Source organism: Pristiophorus japonicus, chromosome 7 (genome assembly GCF_044704955.1).
Source record: "Pristiophorus japonicus isolate sPriJap1 chromosome 7, sPriJap1.hap1, whole genome shotgun sequence".
Taxonomy (NCBI): Eukaryota; Metazoa; Chordata; class Chondrichthyes; family Pristiophoridae; genus Pristiophorus; species Pristiophorus japonicus.
In genome coordinates, this window is record NC_091983.1 from 217,995,851 (window position 1) to 218,016,019 (window position 20,169).

Here is a 20,169-nt window from a genome sequence, read left to right on the forward strand (position 1 = left end):
GTACTTTTTAGAGCACGGCTTGTGGGCCAGGAGTGCATCCCCTGGCCCCTCAAACACATCATCTGCTCTGAGTAACCCTCCCCCTCCCTACCCCATAACTCTTAATCTCTCCTGGTCCCCTTTCCCTCCTGGTTCTCTTTCTTTCTTTCTCTCCCCCCGCCCCACACCAGTTCCCTCACCAACCCTGACCTCCTGGTTCTGGCCTACTGCCACAGGCTTTCCTGCCCAACAGTCAGTTAGCTTATTAAACTGGCAGAGAAATGAGAAGGAGGACCTGCCGTTAAATTTGGTGAGCCTGGCATTTCTGGGTCTCTTTCACCACCACCCCCAACCCCCCCAACCCCCCCAAAAAACCCATTCGCTCGCTCTGTCCCTGTAGAGATCGTGGCCAATGTTTCTGCACTTCATGACGGGAAGGATTGTGTTTTGGGGAGCAGTGACTGTTGTTGCAGACAGACCCAGTACTTATCCCTCGCCCTCAGTGAGACCAAAGACACCCACAGATACGACCGACTTGGAGCAGCAGGTCCTTGGAGCTTGTCCCATACTCGGGAGCCTCCACCCCTCGACAACATGCCAGCAGTCAAGTTCACTCCTGGGAAGGGCAAGAAACCAGTTTATTTAAAAAAAAAACACCCAGGTCAATTCAAGGAAACAAAAATCCTGGGGAAAGTTTTAATCCGTTTTGTAACGAGGATATTGCTGACGAGGCCTGTCCTCGACAATGCAGTGATGGGCTTTCGTGGACGGTGGCTGGTGGTTTGATACGACTGAGCGGCTCTCGGCCAGTGCAGAGGGTGGTTAAATGTCAATCACTTTGGCATGTGGGCTTGAACCATGTATAATTCCAGACCAGATAGGGACGGCAGGTTTCCTTCCTGAACAACATGTGTAAACCACAACAGTGGGGTTTACAGGACAATCCCACAGCTTCACGGGAACTTTCACTGATACCAACTTATTATTTACTTCTCAAACTGCCCTGGTGGGATTTGAATTCCTGGATTTACTAGTCCAGTAACCGAACCATTGCACCAGCGATGAGGGATTAGTGAGGCTCTGTACCCTTTCGGGCAGCCCTTCGCGGGCTCTGTGATTCTGGCACAACTTCCTGTTTCCTGCCACAGTGTAAAGTGGAATTGCCTGATTAAAAACAAAACTCCCTTTCTGCATCCCACGTTCCTTTTTTTTTAACGACAACCGTGACATAAGGAAGACTAGTTTGTTCCATAATATCTGACCTTTCGAATTATTCTTCTCCCGCCATTTTGTATGCGAGCCGCTATTTCCGAGAGAGCAAACTGCCTCCTGTGTATCACTGGAGGGAGGGGTAGGGTGCTCTCGATGTGTGAACCCTCACTCCTCCAGCCCTGCAAGGCCTAGCCCCTCGTCTCCACGATCTCCTCCAGCCCCCCCCGCCACTCCACATTCCCGTGACCTTTTGGGCATCGACCCCTCCCCTTTGCCCCACAATTGGCAGCAGGGTCTTCGGACACCTGGGTCCTATTTCTGGAAATAAGCTCAGTCTCTGATAGGACAATCCCTCCCATCCCAGGGATCAGTCTGGTGAACCCTCGTTTGCACTCCCTCTATGGTAAGTATATCCTTCCTTTTGTAAGGAGACCAAAACTATACACAATACTCCAGGTGCGGTCTCACCAGGGCCCGATATATTACAGTAAGATGTTTTTATTCTTGTACTCAAATCCTCTTGTAATAAAGGCCAACATACCATTTGCTTTCTTAATTGCTTGCTGTACCTGCATGTTAACTTTCAGTGATTTGTGTACAAGGACACCCAGGTCCCTCTGAATACCAACATTTCCCAATCTCTCACCATTTAAAAAATACTCTGCTTTTCTATTTTTCCTACCAAACTGGATAACTTCACATTTCTCCACATTATATTCCATTTGCCATGTTCTTACCCACTCACTTAGTCTGTCTATATCCCCTTGAAGCCTCTTTGCATCCTCCTCACAACTTACATTCCCACCCAGCTTTGTATTATCTGTAAACTTGGATATATTACATTTGGTTCCCTCATCCAAATCATTGATATAGATTGTGAATAGCTGGGCCCAAGCACCAATCCTTGCGGTACCCCACTAGTTACAGCCGGCCAACCCGAAAATGACCCATTTATTCCTACTCTCTGTTTTCTGTCCGTTAACCGATCCTCAATCCATGCTAGTATATTGCCCCCAATCACATGAGCTCTAATTTTGTTTAATAATCTCTTGTGTGGCATCTTATCGAATGCCTTCTGAAAATCCAAATACATCACATCCACTGGTTCCTCCTGCTGGTTACAACCTCAAAAAACTTTTAACAGTTTTTTAAACATGATTTCCCTTTAATAAATCCGTGTTGACTCGGCCCAACCCTGTTATTGTTTTCTAAGTGCCCTGTTACCATGTCCTTAATAGATTCCAGCATGTCCTCTACTGCTGATGTCAGGCTAACTGGTCTGTAGTTCCCTGCTTTCTCTCTCCCTCTAAGAGGTGGCTGCAGAGATGGTGAATACATTGGTTGTGATCTTTCATAATTCCCCAGATTCTAGAACAGTCCCAATTGATTGGAAGGTAGCAAATATAACCCCACTATTCAAGACACAAAATCTGGAACTACAGGTCAGTTGGCCTAACCTCAGTAGTAGGGGAAATGCTAGAATCAATGATTAAGGAATGATAACAAGGCACTTAGAAAAACATAATATGATTAGGCAGAGTTAACATGGTTTAATGAAGCAGAGATAGTGTTTGACAAATCTATTGGAGTTTTTTGACAATGTAACTAGCAGGATAGATAAAGGGGAACCAGTGGTGTATATTTGGATTTTCAAAAGGCAATGGGCAAAAAGGTGGCAGATGGAGTATAATGTGGGGAAATTTGAGGTTATTCACTTTGGTAGGAATAATAGAAAAACAGAATATGTTTTAAATGGTGAGGAAATATTAAATGTTGGTGTTCAGAGGGATTTAGGTGCCCTTGTACACAAAACATAGAAAGTTAATGTGGGTGCAGCAAGCAATAAGGAAGGCAAATGGCATGTTGGCCTGTATTGTAAGAGGGTTGGAGTACAAGATTAAGGACATCTTGCTACAATTGTACGGGGCCTTGGTGAGACCACACCTGGAGTACTGTGCACAGTTTTGGTCTCCCTATCTGAGGAATGATGTACTTGTCTTGGAGGGAGTGCAACGAAGGTTCACTAGATTCCTGGGTCTGTCCTATGAGGAGAGATTGAGTAGACTGGGCCTATACTCTGGAGTTTAGAAGAATGGGAGGTGATCTCATTGAATCATAGAAGATTCTGAAGGGAATTGACAGGGTAGATGCTGAGGTTGTTTCCTCTGGATGGAGTGTCTAGAAATAGGGGGCACAGTCTCAGGATAGGGGGTCAGTTGACCATTTAAGACTGGCATACGGAGGAATTTCTTCACTCAAGGTTGTGAATCTTTGGCATTCTCTACCCCAGAGGGCTGTGGATGCTGAGTCCCTGAATATATTCAAGGCTGAGATATAGATTTTTAGACTCTAGGGGAATAAATGGATATGGAGATCGGGTGGGAGTCGTAGATCAGCCATGATATTGAATGGCCCACTCCTGCTATTTCTTATGGCAATGCTTCAAGGACACCCTCAAAGCCTCCTTGATAAGGTGTAACATCCCAACTGGCACCTGGGAATCCCTGGCCAAAGACCGCTATACGTGGAGGAAGAGCATCCGGGAGGGCGCTGAGCACCTCGAGTCTCGTCACCGAGAGCATGCAGAAAACAAGCGCAGGCAGCGGAAGGAGCGTGCGGCAAACCAGTCCCACCCTCCCCTTCCTCCAACGACTATCTGACCCACCTGTGACTGAGACTGTAATTCCCATATTGGACAGTTCAGTCACCTGAGAACTCACTTTTTTTTTTAAAGAGTGGAAGCAAGTCTTCCTCGATTCTGAGGGACTGCCTATGTATGATGATGATGATAATGATTTTCTTATGTTATTATGTTCACATAGGATTGTTCTTGTGCATCTTAGCACTCCCTCAGCCCTGCACTGGTTCTTGTGTATCTCAGCACTTCCTCCTACACTGGAGTACTGAGATACACAATCCCATGTGATGGAGCCTCCCCTCAGTCCCTCAAGAGGTAACGCTCTTTGCCAACGTCCCATTTTGGAAGAGCTGAGATTTTGAATCTGCCGTGTTGGGTGGGGCAAAGGTGTGAACGTTTTATGTTTTTACAGAAGAGAATTAATCTTCCTGCTTTGTCTTTTGATTAGCTGGAATGAGAAACCTCAATGAGATCTGTGTGCTATCCTGTACAGAGCACACCAGACTGCATGTTAGCCTGTGTGTAACACACTCTAGTCAGTGTGATATCCTGTGTGATTTCTGACATGCTCAGTAACGCACGGCCTCAGTGATCAGGTTAACCGGTGATCACTGAACCAGCCCGACTGTGTCCTGTAACGTATGGCAGCCTTGTCTCTGACCTATCTTTCATTTAGTTCTGTTTTATTTTCTTTTGACTTACCCCAGATGATGCCTTCATCAACCCTCAGCTGCAGAAGATCTTTGAACGTGTGCGACAGAGTGCAGACTTCATGCCGAGCAAACAGATGATGGTGAGTCGACCCCCGCACCACACGCAAATCCGCCTTTGCCCCACACTTGCCTCGCGCCCCACAATCCCAGCTCCTGCGCACTCCCCTTGCCCCAAACGCTGTGGCCTTTCGCTCCCAGGCCTTGACTAAAGGCTCCCTACAGCTGGTGTCAACTGGTCACAGTACAGTGTGCTCTTCAGCAGACCTTCCCCATCTGCTTTACCCAAAGTCCCCACAGGGAAAAGGCTTGACCTCCGACCTGTGGCTCGGGCGATCGCAGAGACGAACCTGCGCCCCACCTCTCCCTGCCGCAGCACGCAGGTGCGTTGTCACCCAGCCGCTGAATTGTCGTCGTACGGCGTGCGAGATCTTGACGCTTACCGCAGCTTATTGGAGCCCCTCCCCCTCCTCACCGCCATCTTTACCGGTTTCTGTGTTTGCCGTTTTGCAGAAAGTGCTGAGCAGTGACCTGGGGCCAGACTGGAGAGATCAGCTGGAGTTTTTCGAAGATCGACCATTTGCTGCTGCTTCCATTGGCCAGGTTCACCTGGCAAAGCTCAAGGACGGGAGGGAAGTGGCCATGAAGATTCAGGTTGTACCACGTGATTCTCCGCTTTCAGCACCTTCCTTGGTTCATTGCCCTAGTTAGTTATAGTCGTGTTCTGATGTTGGCAGAGCCGTGCCTCGGACCGGCGTCTGTGGGACTGGTGTTCCCGCCGTCTGTGGAACCGACTCCCTGGCAATGTTCCCACTAATTAATAGTTTTATCTGTGCGTGGTCCCTTTAAATTGCTGCACGGCCTATTCCAATCCTGCACATGCCGGTTATTACCGTGCAAAAGTCGGTTATTACCATGCCGGCTATTACAGGCCAAGGCCGGTGAGCGAACCTTGCAGACACTGTGCACCGCACGGGGACACAGCTTCGAGGGAACATTGTGTCCCAGTATCTGTCTGTCCAGGCAGTGGTAGCACAGCGGTTAAGTTACTGGTCTAGTAAGGCGAAGGCCGGGAGTAATGATTTGGAGCACGCGAGTTCAAATCCTACCACAGCAGCTGGGGAATTTAAATTAAATAAATCTGGAATAAAAATCTAGCATCAGTAATGGTGATCATGAAACTATCGGATTGTCGTAGAAACTCATCTGGTTCACTAATGACCTTTTTTAGGGAAGGAAATCTGCCACCCTTACCCAGTCTGGCCTACACATGCCTCCAGTACCACAGCAATGTGGCTCTCTGAAAAGGCCTATCAAGCCACTCGGTTGTATTTAAGGCGGTGGCTCACCACCAATTGGGGATGGGCAATAAATGCTGACCTTGCCGGCGATGCCCAAATCCCGTGAATGAATATAAAAAGGTGTATGGGGCGGTGTCTGGGCCCTGTTCCCGTATTGACAGAGTGTTCCTGTGTTTCTATCCATAGTATCCCGGAGTCGCTCAAAGCATCACCAGTGATGTGGACAACTTGATAACTGTGATGAACATGAGCAACGCCCTACCCGAAGGCAAGTGGCCTGTGACTCAGTGACGGGAATCTCTCCCACCTCCGCCATTGCTTGCTGACGCTCACATCTCCACCAGTGTTCATGTCCCCCTGAGGTCTCTGTCTGACTGAGGTTTTATCGGGGGGGGGGGGGGAGAAAGAGGGGAGTAGTGCCCATTTGCTCTCGGCCCACCCTTCCCAATGCCAGAGATCCCTGTACTTCCCAACGACTCGATCGTGGGCATGTGTCCGCAGTAGATGTTGCCATGGCGCGCACAACATGGTGTAAAAATAGAACGAAAGGAAAGACTTGCATTTATATAGCGCCTTTCATGACCTCAGAACATCTCAAAGTGCTTCACAGCCAATGAAGCACTTTGAGTGTCGTGGGAAACACGGCAGCTAATTTGTGCACAGCAAGCTCCCACAGATAATCTGTTTTAGTGATGTTTGTTGAGGGATAAATATTAGCCAGGACACCAGGGGAGAATTCCCCTGCTCTTTGAAAGGGTCCATAAAATCTTCCACACACACCTGAGAGCAGATTTGGTTTAATGTCTTTTCCGAAAGGTGGCACCTCCGACAGTGTAGTACGGGTCTGCCCCCTCGGGTGGATGTAAAAGATTTAAGAATATATCTGGGGAGTTATCTCCAGTATCTTGGCCAATATTTATCCCTCAACCAACATCACTAAAACAGATGATCTCATTGCTGTTTGTAGGAGCTTGCTGTGCACAAATTAGCTCCTGCGTTTGCTACATTACAACAGTGACTACACTTGCACAAAGTATTTCATTGGTTAGTAAAGACGCTATGGAAAGCTTTTTTCACCTGTCCTAATATCTCTCTGGCTCAGTCAAATTTGTTTGATCACTATATAAATGCAAGTTGTTGCTGTAATATGAATGCAAGTCTTTGTTACAAAATGCCTGATGCTTGTGGATTGAAAAGGAGTTCCTTTTATTGCTAGGTTTGTTCCCTGAGCACATGATCGAGGTGATGAGTCGCGAGCTCTCGCTGGAATGTGACTATGAAAGGGAGGCGGCCTGTTACAAGCGGTTCAGGTATGTGTGGGTGCTTGGGGCTGCGTGTGTGCTGGTGTAATGTGTTTCCACTCCCCCCTCCTTCCCCAGAGCCCAAAAGGCAGCTGAGACTACGTCTCGGAGAGGGAGAGGGAGAGTGGAAGGGTGGCCTTGAGTCAGATGTATTCAGTAGTCGGTCACTCCCGCAGCAACGTCCCTAAAGGGTCTTCACCGAAGTGAGAGTGGCGACAAGTGCGGGAAGGCGTTGAGTGGTGAGGGTGGGATAAGGGTGGGGCAGGTGGAAGTGAGTGATGCTGGCGATGGAGAGGATGAACCCAAGTCTACATTCGTTGAATTTATTTTTAATTTATTTTTTTAAATGCTTATAAGCAGTAATAAAAACAGAGAATGCTGGAAATCTCAGCAGGTCAGGCAGCATCTGTGGAGAGGGAAACTGAGTTAACGTTTTGGGTCAACGACCCTTCGTCAGAACTGGTGAATGATGACACTGTCTGTGCCGTTTCCTGCTCTCGCCCTGAACCTGAAAATTTAATTCACTTTGCATCCAATTTCCACCCTTCCCTCACCTTCACATGGACCATCTCCAACTATTCCCTTCCAGTATCCATTATAAACCCACTGACTCCCACAGCTACCTGCACTACACTTCCTCCCACCCCACATCCTGTAAGGATTCCATTTCATTCTCCCAGTTTCTCCGTCTCCATCGCATCTGCTCTGACGACGCCACCTTTAACGCTAGTGCCTCTGACATGTCTTCCTTTTTCCTCAACCTCGGATTCCCCTCCGCCATGGGTAACATGGCCCTCGACTGTGTCCGATCTATTTCCCGCACCTCTACTCTTGCCCCTTCCCCTCCCTCTCAGAACCACCAGTCTCCACGTTCAACAGATCATCCTCCACCATTTCCGCCACCTCCAGCATGATCCCGCCACCAATCACATCTTCCCCTCCCCTCCCCTCAGCATACCGAAGAGACCACTCCCTCCGTGACCCCCTGGTCCATTCCGTAGTCACCCCCAGCACCCCCTCCCCTTCCTGTGCAAGCGCAGGAGATGCAACACCTGCCCTTTTACCTCCTCCCTTCCCACTATCCAGGGCCCCAAATACTCCTTCCAGGGGAAACAGCGATTTACTTGTACTTCTTTCAATTTAGTAAACTGTATTCACTGCTCACAATGTGGTGGTCTCTACATTGGGGAGACCAAGCACAGCTTTGCTGAGCACCTCCGTTCAGTCCGCAAGTGTGACCGAGTTTCCAGTCGCCTGTCACTTTAATTCCCCCACTCCACTCCCACTCTGATATCTCCATCCTTGGACTCCTCAACTGTTCCAATGAAGCTCAACGCAAGCTCGAGGGACAGCACTTCATCTTTCGATTGGGCACTTTACAGCCTCTGGACTCAACATCGAGTTAAAACATTTCAGAGCTTAACCTCTGGCCATCTTTGGCTCCCCCCCCCCCCCCATCTTATGTTTTTTTTCCCTTTGTCTGGCAGCTGGTCATTATTCCGCTATTCACACCCTATCCAGATTCACCTTTTCTAACCTCTATCATTACCATTTCAATTTGGCCCATCATCTCTCTTGTCCCTCTAATCTCTGCTGTCTTCCACCCTATCACAGACCTTCCCTTTTGTTCTTCCCTCCCCTCCCCTTTCAGTGCTTGTTAAGAATGTGCTCTTTTCAAACACACTCCAGTTCTGACGAAGAGTTGTGGACCCGAAGTCTAACTCTGTTTCTCTCTCCCCAGATGCTGCCTGACCCGCTGAGATTTCCAGCATTCTGTTTTTATTTCAGATTCCAGCATCGCAGTATTTTGCCTATAAGCAATGTTCCCTTTAAGCTGCATGGCAGCACAGCACTCTGCAGCTTCTGCGCAGCCAGCTCACTGGCTTTTAAACAGGAAAAGCCCCTCGTGCGGTATTTTGAATGGGCCACGCAGCCCCTTAAAGCAGCCACCCACCCAAAAAGAAATTTAAAGTGAATGTTGCTTATAAATCCGAAGGTTGATCCGGGTCTGGAACCACTTTGAAAAGTTGTGTACAGAATGTGTTGTACATTTACAGTCAGGAACCTGTTTACAGGTAAACAGTATGGTTGATGGTGAAAGGCTGGCACCAGTGCAGGAATAGGACTCTTACTGCTGTAAAGGTGATGTGCTTAATCTGGGCTAAATATCACATTATTTACAGCGAAATGGTGATGGTTTCTTTTCTTGATATAGATCAATGACTTGGACTTGGGTGTACAGGGCACAATAGCAAAATTTGCAAATGACACAAAACTTGGAAGTCTAGTGAACAGTGAGGACAGTGACAGACTTCAGTAAGACATAGACAGGCTGGTGAAATGGACGGACACGTGGCGGATGAAATTTATCGCAGAAAAGTGCAAAGTGATACGTTTTGGTAGGAAGAATGAGGAGAGGCAATATAAACTAAAGGGTACAATTCTAAAGGGGGTGCATGAACAGAGATCTGGGGGTATATGTGCACAAATCGTTGAAGGTGGCAGGGCAGATTGAGAAAGTGGATAAGAAAGCAACAGGATGCTGGGCTTCATAAATAGAGGCACAGAGTACAAAAGCAAGGAAGTTATGATGAACCTTTATAAAACACTGGTTTGGCCTGAACTGGAGTGTTGTGTCCAATTCTGGGCACCGCACTTTAGGAAGGATGTGAAGGCCTTAGAGAGGGTGCAGGAAAGATTTACAAGAATGGTTCCAGGGATGAGGAACTTCAGTTAACATGGATAGACTGGAGAAGCTGGGGTTGTTCTCCTTAAAGTAGAGAAGGTTGAGAGATTTGATCGAGGTGTTCAAAATAATGAGGGGTCTAGACAGAGTAGATAGAGAAAAACATGCTACATTGGTGGAAGGGTCGAGAACCAGATAACAGATTTAAGGTGATGGCAGAAGAACCAAAGACGACACGAGGAAAATATTTTTTACGCAGCGAGTGGTTAGGATCTGGAATTCACTGAATCTGCCTCCACCACCTTTCAGGCAATCATGTCCTTCAAAAGGGAATTGTATAAGTACCTGAAGTAAAGGGTGGGGGAGTGGGACTAGCTGAAGTGCTCTTGCAGAGAGCCGGCACAGGCTGACTGGCTGAAGGGCTCATTGTGTGCTGTAACCATTCTATGATTCTAGTTCAAATGCAAAATACTGCGGATGCTGGAATCTGAAATAAAAACACAAAATGCTGGAAATCTCAACAGGTCAGGCAGCATCTGTGGAGAGAGACAGAGTTAATGTTTCATGTCTGTGACCCTTCATCAGAACTGGAAAAGTTAGAGATATAACAGGTTCTTAAGGAAAGGAACCTGTTTTGTTCTGTTAGCTTGTCCCATTACCATCATCCCTTTTGTGTCTCAATCTTTCCTGTCTTCTACTCTATCACAGACCTTGCCTTTTTGTTCTTTCCCTCTAAAGTCCCCCTTTCCCTTCCGATCACCTTGGCGATGTGACCCGAAAGTTGGACCAGCAATATTCCGGCCCAACTTTCCACTTTTTCATCAAAATGGGCGGTATATGGGCACTAGCCCAGCGATCTGAAGTGGAAATTCTAGTTGTTGGGATTGGAGCTTGAATGCCCACCAGCAGTTCCAATGGGAGGGGAATGTTGTTAATGGTGGTTGTCCTCCTGTATCTTTCGGGGTTGGCCCTGTCAAGGGTGTGAGTGAAGCCATGGGGTGATACTTGGAAGATTGCCCTGCTGTGTTCTTGCAACGAAAGCGATTCCTTTGTCCCCAAAATCCGACTGTAGCCTTTAGACCTTGACCCGCAGCGAGGCTTTGCCCCCGGACACTGCGGCCTCTGAGCCCTTCCAGCCCCAACCAGTAGCATGTTTTCTGTGACCTTTGAACCCCCCCCCCCCCCCCCGAACCACTGTTCCCTTTGAGCAACATCTGGACTGGAGTTTCCGCGCAGACGGCTCACCAGCTTTTAATCGCAAAAATATTGGGGCCATACGGCCCCCATAGCAAGTCTTCAAGAGGCTACCTCACTGATGACAACAGTGGAAGATGGAGATCCTGCTTTCTCCAGTTTGAACTGAAGCTCCGTGACCTTGTAGCCATTTTCCAAAGTTAGCTCCGAGGTTGTCTCTCGGGCGCTTGCTTTCCAGGCTGTACAGCCAAATCTCTCCAGACATTCCTCATGCCTCAGACCCCTGACACTGGGGTTTGTGCCCCTTCTCTGCCTGAATGACCCCGACACCCCCTCCCGGTGTCTCTGACCAGGACCAATGTTCCCGCTAAGTGCCGCAACCTCGCAGTCATTTGCAAGGTCCCACACAGGCTGCTCACCGGCTCTTCCATTGTCAATACCATGCCTGTGCAGGAACAGGCCGTGCAGAGCAAAGCGCAGCTTCCAGGGACCTTGTACTCGTGCTGCGGCCCGACCCGAGCTTTGATCCTGGCTTCGGCTCCAGCGCTGTTTGCTCCAGGCTTTTTCTGTTGTGGGTTCCTGGCTCCCTCTCCAGTTTAAAGATGGAATAGCAAGTAACTCACTCAGTAGCAGTAAAACTTGCCCCAATGGTTCTGCTGCAGCCCCTGAACATCTGTACACATTTTTGTACTTGATGTACTGACATGGTCGTTCTATTACTGCAAACCAATAAAAACACATTGTGCAGCACAAGCTCTGTTATCATTTGGGGTTCCGCAGAGTTCAGTGCTGGGCCCCTTGCTTTTTGTGATATATATCAATGACTTGAATGTTGGGGGTATGATTAAGGAGTTTGTAGATGACACTAAAATCGGCTGTGTGGTTGATAATGAAGAGGAAAGCTTAGACTGCAGGAAGATATCAATCAACTGGTCAGGTGGGCAGAACAGTGGCAAATGGAATTTAATCCAGAGAAGTGTGAGGAAATGCATTTGGGGAGGGCTAACAAGGAAAGGGAATATACATTAAATGGTAGGATATTGAGAAGTGTAGAGAAACAAAGGGACCTTGGAGTGCAGGTCCACAGATCCCTGAAGGTAGCAGACCAGGTAGATAAGGTGGTTAAGAAGAGATATGGAATACTGGCCTTTATTAGCTGAGGCCTAGAATACAAGAGCAATGAGGTTATGCTGGAACTGTATAAAACATTAGTTAGGCTGCAGCTGGAGTACTGTGTGCAGTTCTATCACCACTTTACAGGAAAGATGTGATGGCACTGGAGAGGGTATAGAGGAGGTTTACAAGAATGTTGCCTGGACTGGAGAATTTTGACTGAGGAAAGATTGGAGATGCTGGGTTTGTTTTTTTTTTTGGAACACGGTAGATTGAGGGGAGACCTGATTGAGGTGTATAAATTTGAGGGGCCTGGATAGGAACAACCAGGGGACATAGATTTAAAGTAATTGGTGGTGGGGGGGCGGGGGGGAGGTTTAGAGGAGATACGAGGGTAAATTTCTTCACCCAGAGGGTGATGGGGGTCTGGAACTCATTGCCTAAAAGGGTGCTAGAGGCAGAAACCCTCACCACATTTAAAAAGTACTTGTATATGCACTTAGTGCTTGGGCCCAAGAGCTGGATAGCTCTTGACCAGCTGGCACGGACACGATGGACGTTAACCTGCTCCCTCACATTGTCCCCTGCAGGGAGCTGGTGAAAGATGACCCATTCTTCTATGTGCCACCGGTGATTGACCAGCTGAGCAGCAAGCACGTCCTCACCACCGAGTTGGTACCCGGCTTCCCGCTGGACAAGGCCGAGGAACTGAGCCAAGAGATCAGAAACCAGGTAATATCGGGGAGCCCAGAACCCCCTCAAACTCTGCTTGTGGCCTCCACCGTGGCTAGTGGGCAGCACTCTCGCCTCGGAGTCAGAAGATTGTGGGTTCAAGTCCCACTCGATACTTGAGCACAAAAACCCAGGCTGACACTCCAGTGCCATGCTGAGGGAGGATATTGGGAGGGAGAGGATGGGGAAAGGTGGGGCTGTGAAGGAATAAGGAGAGGAAAATGGGGGCTGCGGTGTGATTTCCTTCGATTCTTAGGCCAATTTTCATTCCATGGGGTTGAAGAGGTTTTGAGAGTCTTGGGTTGACTTCTCAGCATGGATTTGCTGGTCAGGATTCACTCTGTGGTGTGAAACGGGCAGGATTCACTCTGTGGTGTGAAACGGGCAGGATTCACTCTGTGGTGTGAAACGGGCAGGATTCACTCTGTGGTGTGAAACGGGCAGGATTCACTCTGGTGTGAAACGGGCAGGATTCACTCTGTGGTGTGAAACGGGCAGGATTCACTCTGTGGTGTGAAACGGGCAGGATTCACTCTGTGGTGTGAAACGGGCAGGATTCACTCTGTGGTGTGAAACGGGCAGGATTCACTCTGTGGTGTGAAACGGGCAGGATTCACTCTGTGGTGTGAAACGGGCAGGATTCACTCTGTGGTGTGAAACGGGCAGGATTCACTCTGTGGTGTGAAACGGGCAGGATTCACTCTGTGGTGTGAAACGGGCAGGATTCACTCTGTGGTGTGAAACGGGCAGGATTCACTCTGTGGTGTGAAACGGGCAGGATTCACTCTGTGGTGTGAAACGGGCAGGATTCACTCTGGTGGTATGGGGGATGGGTAAGAAAATACTTGCAGGTAAAGTGGGTGAGGAGGAAAATAATTGCTTTGATATAGCGCCTTATCACAGCTCTCAAACATCTCGGGGCTTTACAGCCATGATCTTGTTGAATGGCGGAGCAGGCCTGAGGGGCTAAATGACCTACTCCTGTTCCTAATTCTTATGTTCTTATTAATGTTGGGGAGGTCCAGAACCAGGGGTCACAGTCTAAGGATAAGGGGTAAGCCATTTAGGACCAAGATTGAGGAGAAACTTCTTCACCCAGAGAGTGGTGAACCTGTGGAATTCTCTACCGCACGAAGTTGTTGAGGCCAATTCACTAAATATATTCAAAAAGGAGTTCGATGTAGTCCTTACTACTAGGGGGATCAAGGGGTATGGTGAGAAAGCAGGAATGGGGTAATGAGGTTGCATGTCCAGCCATGAACTCATTGAATGGTGGTGCAGGCTAGAAGGGCTGAATGGCCTGCTCCTGCACCTATTTTCTATGTTTCTACAGTGTGTACTATGGCTCAGTGGTAGTGCATTCGCCTGTCAGTCCAAAGGTCGTGAGTTCATGTCCCACTCCAGAGACGTGATTGGTTAATCCAGCCTGGTGCTCAGTGCAGTGCTGAGGGAGTGCTGTACTGTCAGAGGCACCATCTTTCGGATGAGACATTAAACTCTGTGCTCTCTCAGGTGGACTAAATTATCCCATGGCACTGTTTTGAAGAAGAACAGGGGCGTTATCCCCAGTGTCTTCGCCAATATTTCTTCTTCTGCTTAGGCAGTCCCTTGGAGTTGAGGATGACTTGCTTCCACGCTAAAATGAGTTCTCTGGTGACTGAGTCCTATGCGGGACCTACAGTCTCTGTCACGGGTGGGGCAGATGGTGGTTGAAGGGATGGGTGGGTGGGGAGCTTGGATTGTCGTGTGCTCCTTGCGCTGTTTGCACATGGCTTCCGCTTGCTCCCGGCGGAGAGACTCGGTGATCGGCACCTTCCCGGATGCTTCTCCTCCACTTTGGGCGGTCTTGGGCCAGGGATTCCCAGGTGTCGGTGGGGATGTTGCACTATATCAGGGAGGCTTTGAGGGTGTCCTTGAAGCGCTTCCTCTGCCCACCTGGGGCTCGCTTGCCGTGTCAGAGTTCCGAGTAGAGCGCTTGTTTTGGGAGTCTTGTATCGAGCATGGTCAGTGCTTCGATGCTGGGGATGTTGGCCTGAGCGAGAACACTGATGTTGGTACGTCTATTTGCCAATATTTATCCCTCAACCAACATCACTAAAACGGTTTATCTGGTCGTTATCACATCGCTGTTTGTGCACAAATTTGCTGCGTTTTATTGTAAGTGACTACGGTTCAAAAGTGCTTCATTGGCTTTGGGACATCCTGAGGTTGTGAAAGCACTATATAAATGCAAGTTCTTTGTTTTTTTTAATCCGAAGGGTGGCACCTCCGACAGTGCAGTACTCTCTCAGTACTGCACTGGAATGTCAGCCTATGTTATGGGCTCAAGTCTCGAGCGTTGGACTTGAACCCAGAAATGTATGGCTGTACTGGGGTCTAACCGTTTCCCTCCCTCTGTGTTCCAGATCAGTGAGAACATTCTGAGACTCTGCCTGCAGGAGCTCTTCGAGTTCCGCTTCATGCAAACTGACCCGAACTGGTCCAACTTCTTCTACAATCCGCAGACCAGCAAGGTGGGTGCAGAGGCGGGGACACTCTGGAGCCATCTTCTCACGGCTGTGGGTTGCTGCCGGGCATTGGGGGCTAGCACAGACTGGTTGAGGACATGCCTTGTTCTGCTGAGGTCTGGTCCCATAGTCACCTGTACTCCTGGGGGCTGAGGACCAGGGACCGGGCTGGTGCGATGGTGGGGGGGGGGTGGGGGGGAAACTGAGGAGTTGGGTGTGTGAGGGAGGGGATAGGGGAGCTCTGGGGGGGGTGTTGTGTGGGAGAGGGGAGAGAAGCTGGAGTGTGGCCAGAGCTGGGAATGGGGGTAGGGGGGGGAATCATTGTCTCTATCTGCCTGGAGCAATGCCTCACCATTCAGTCAGGTCCTTACACGGTTGGGGAGAACTGGGTGGAAATTATTTGTGCACTTTCACTTACAGGTGGCCTTGTTGGACTTTGGAGCCACAAGATCGTTTGATGAAGGCTTCACTGATGCTTACATCGAGGTGAGTAAAATACAGTAACCCTTTCCTCACAAGTATTAACATTCACTGCAGGTGATTGAGTAGTGGAGTGTTTAATGTGTTCCTGTCTCTGGTATTGTACCCAGTCTGTGTGTAAATCACTCACAAGAACATAGCAGGCCGTACGGCCCCTCGAGCCTGCTCCGCTATTTAATTCAATCATACACTCAGCTCCACTTCCCGCCTGCTCCCCATAACCCCTTACCGGTTAAGAAACTGTCTATCTCTGTTTTAAATTTATTCAATGACCCAGCTTCCACAGCTCTCTGAGGCAGCGAATTCCACAGATTTACAACCCTCAGAGGAAATTACTCATCTCAGTTTTAAATGGGTGTCCCCTTATTCTATGATCGTGCCCTCTAGTTCTAGTCTCCCCCCTCAGTGGAAACATCCTCTCTGCATCCACCTTGTCAAGCCCCCTCATAATATCACCTCTTTCTTCTGAATTCCAATGAGTAGAGACCCAACCTACTCAACCTTTCCTCAAGTCAACCCCCTCATCTCTGGAATCAACCGAGTGAACCTTCTCTGAACTGCCTCCAAAGCAAGTATATCCTTCCTTAAATATGGAAACCAAAATTGGGGGCCCAGTCTGTGTATAAACTACTTTGTTACTAATCCTGTGTAAAATTCAGTTTATTGTAATCCCAACAGATTGTGCGCTCTGCAGCGAATGGGGAGAGAGAGAAGGTGCTGAGCAAATCGATCGAACTGAAGTTTCTCACTGGCTATGAAACGAAGGTAGGAGTGTCTTTTAACAAAGTGTCTGGAGGTTCCAGCTCTGAGTAGCATGTGTGCTGGCCTGTCTGTTCCTGTTCACGCCCCAACCATGTGGCTGCTGTTCTAGGCAGGCATGCTTTTCACTGAGTACTGGCCCGTGGGGACAGACGCAGTCACTCAGCTACTGAGGCTTGTCGGCCCATTAAAGCAGCGGCTGTACCCAGCCTCTGCCGTACCGGCAGGAAAGCTCCCCGGCTCCGATCCTGGTCCGTGCTGAGTTCGGTGATCTCCACCGATGTGGCCTCAACATCTCTGTGCTTGGCAGGAGATGGGAGCAGTCCGTTTGCACTCTCTATCACGGTCTGCCCTGGGTCTAATTAACTGCACCATCCACAGTGCACACTGAGCTTGGGGCAGGGGAGAGAAGAGAGTGAGAGTAAGGACTTCCAATCAGGGAATTTGGTGAGAGTGGGAAGCCAGTGGTGAGGAGATGAGCTGTCAGCAAATCTCCTGCTTTCTGTTGAACTGAAATTAAAGCTGGGCATCTTAGAATCATAGATTTTACTTTGAGAAGACAAGGTGCCAGGGCCTGATCCTGAAGGGGGAAAATTGCAGAGGCTTGAGGATGTGTGCCGAGCGACTGGAGGGTGGTCAATGTAGTGCCTATTTTTATTGAGGGAGACCGAGCTAATCTGGGTAATTACAGATCAGTTAGCTCAACATCTGCTAGGAAAACTTTTAGAATCTTTTAAAGATAAAATTACTAAATATGGCGATGAGGAGGAAATGGAAGCAGTCAGTACAGAAAAACCTCCAACCCTTACAGTATACTTTGGGGTGTCGGGCAGGCAAGGGACATAGCAATTGCAGTGGTCATGGGCTTTAGAGGTACAGCATCCAAACCAGTGGTCCTCACAGGGACCGTCCTCTGGAGCTAGAGGGAGCTGCAGTGCCCTTCCCGACTCCACGTTAAAACTGCTGCCGTGTGCTCGAAGCCCATCCTGGACTTAACTGGTGTCCCAGCCATCCAATCTTGCTGCCCCCACCTTAGAGCTACCTCTGGTGTCACAAGCTCACCGGTAATAAACTAACGAGGCTGGCGGACCAATATCCCGTGATCCTAACCGCCAGGAACGTCCTTAGAAGATTGCTTCTGAAACAATGGATTCATGCTAGAGACTTGTTAAATATATATATATTGATTAACTAATCGTACAGATAGATAAGACAGAGGTAGCAAAAGTTCTGTTTGAAATGTGTACCTTTTCTATTTGAGATTATGCAAAATGCCCACGTCGATGCAGTGATGATCCTCGGAGAGGCCTTTTCGTCCATCGAGCCGTTTGACTTTGGGAATCAGAACACCACCAAGAGGATCCACGGGCTGATCCCAATCATGCTGCGACACAGACTAGTCCCACCCCCAGAGGAGACCTACTCTCTCCACCGCAAGATGGCAGGCTCCTTCCTCATCTGTGGCAAGCTTCATTCGCAGATTGCCTGCAAGCACTTGTTCGAGGAGGCCTACCAGAATTACTGGAACAGGAAGTCCAAGCAAGGAGGCACCAGCCCGTAAATGGAATAGAATGGCCTAATTGGCTGTGGGCGAAGGTGAAGAGAGGCACAGGGAGCAGGAGATGATGCTGATGAACTAACCACCTTGCTGTGTTTCCTTTTTTTAAATTTCTTCTCATTTCCTGTTTTAAAGGAATTGTGGTTTCCAGTGAATATGCAGGATTGCACTAACCAGACAAGTGTGGTCTTTGACGGTAAAAGAGAATTACATTCAGGGGAAAGTTTCTATTTCCCCATGGGAGGGCATTGGAGAGATTTTACTGTGATGATTTAATTCATTTTAAAGATCATAATTTGAATTTGTACAATACCGAAGTGAAAAGAATGAGAAAATAATGAACGTACTTTAGAAATGATCATTGACCAGTTTTTTTTTATATACCTGTCATGATGTTGATTCAATTAAAGAAATCATGCTTGTGATCCAGTGCCCTCTGCTGGTTTACTGTGTGGCTGAGTGTTGTGTATAGTTCTACCCCCTTTGGTGATTTGTTGTCAGAAGTCTTGAAGAGTGAAAGTTCCTCCATGTTTTAAACCCCATGTTGACATTCAAATCAAAACCATGTCCCAGTGCTCAGCGAAGTGATGTAGAATAAAGTCCCTCTCGACACCAAACGTGCCCAAACTACAGCCTCCAAAGCCCAGGCAACTTGGTCCTATTCGTGCTTGCATTTGTTACTCACTGGTAACAAGTGTGTCCTGGAGGTTTGTTCAAGGCTGACTCTGGACCCTTTATCAACAACTTGGGGATGCAAATTAATGGGAACATGCAAAACAGGAGACCAACTGGCCCCATCCAGTTAAGCTTCATTTGCCCCACCCACATCTAGCCATTAATCTCCTGGGAGGCCTGATTTTTTTAAAAAACCCTAAGCCAAGTCAGATAAATTATGGGAAATTCCCCTCCGAGTCCCAAGAACAAATATTGGAAGATCTTGCTTCACGCTCTCTGACCGTGCTTATGCCTCAGCTTTGAGTAGCTCCTGACTACTGCACCAACCTCCAGTCCCACATCAGCTCTCTGTACCTAAATGAGATAGTCAGTAGAATGTCCCATTGAATAGAATGGGGCCAATGGCTCAGTTGGTAGCACCCTCAGCTGAGGTTGTGGGTTTGAGTCTCACTCCAGACACTTGAGCACAAAATTCTAGGCTGACACACCAGTGCATTACTGAGGGACTACTGTACTGTCAGAGGTGCCGTCTTTCCGATGAAACAAACTGAGGCCTGGTCTGCTCTCAGGTGGACATAAAAGATTCCATGGCACTATTTTGAAGAGCAGGGTTATCCCTCAACCAATATCATTAAATTATCTGGTCATTATCATTACTGTTTGTGGGAGCTTGCTGTGCACAAATTGGCTGCTGCATTTCCTACATCATAGGCAGTCCCTCAAAATGAGGATGACTTGCTTCCATGCTGAAAAGGGATGAGTTTATAGGTGTTTCAATGAAGGACTTGAATGGTAGAAGATGCCTGTGCTTGAATTTTTTTAACGTGCGGTGGCCATTGCACACCAGCCACTACATGGGCTTGACCAAGCTAGGTCTTGGTCCAGTGACGAGAACTACTGGAGACCAGCTCTGCTGCATGGACTGGCCTGTGCTGCCTCTTCTGAGCCCCAAACTCACCCCTCTACGAACTCTTGCCACTCCTGCTGTACCTGCCCACACTGCAATCAGCCGTCGCCCTCCTGCAGCAGCACGCGCTGCTCCCTCTAATGGCCCCAGTCTTACAGGCCAGGACCACTAGCAAAGTACATTAACTGTAAAGTGCTTTTAGACATCCGGTGGTTGTGAAAGATGCTATATAAATGCAAGTTTTTCTTTTGCTCTCTGGCATGTAGAAGAATGAGGTGTAATTGGTAAGAGAAGCAGTCACACCCCTCACTGATGTGTAATTAAACACACTTTACATGCAGCCCTTTCATACAGTATAATTTAATGGGGATTGCTAATTAATCCATTTGAAAAGGGGATCCTTCAACTAAAAAAGTG

At 48.3% G+C, this 20,169-nt stretch overlaps 1 protein-coding gene across 4 annotated transcripts in view; it reads left to right on the forward strand.

The window, feature by feature from the left end:
- The window catches only part of LOC139267455 (atypical kinase COQ8A, mitochondrial-like), an 89,548-nt gene extending 70,953 nt beyond the window's left edge, over positions 1 to 18,595 (forward strand). For all 4 annotated transcript variants that reach the window (XM_070885805.1, XM_070885802.1, XM_070885803.1 and 1 more), the window contains 9 exons: positions 4,537 to 4,622; positions 5,053 to 5,193; positions 6,027 to 6,108; positions 7,057 to 7,150; positions 12,725 to 12,866; positions 15,272 to 15,379; positions 15,794 to 15,859; positions 16,532 to 16,618; positions 17,874 to 18,595. In XM_070885805.1, the coding sequence (XP_070741906.1) occupies positions 4,537 to 4,622; positions 5,053 to 5,193; positions 6,027 to 6,108; positions 7,057 to 7,150; positions 12,725 to 12,866; positions 15,272 to 15,379; positions 15,794 to 15,859; positions 16,532 to 16,618; positions 17,874 to 18,173 (1,106 nt within the window). In that variant the 3' untranslated portion in view covers positions 18,174 to 18,595. The remainder of the gene's footprint in view (positions 1 to 4,536; positions 4,623 to 5,052; positions 5,194 to 6,026; positions 6,109 to 7,056; positions 7,151 to 12,724; positions 12,867 to 15,271; positions 15,380 to 15,793; positions 15,860 to 16,531; positions 16,619 to 17,873) is intronic.
- Positions 18,596 to 20,169: the final 1,574 nt, after the last annotated feature.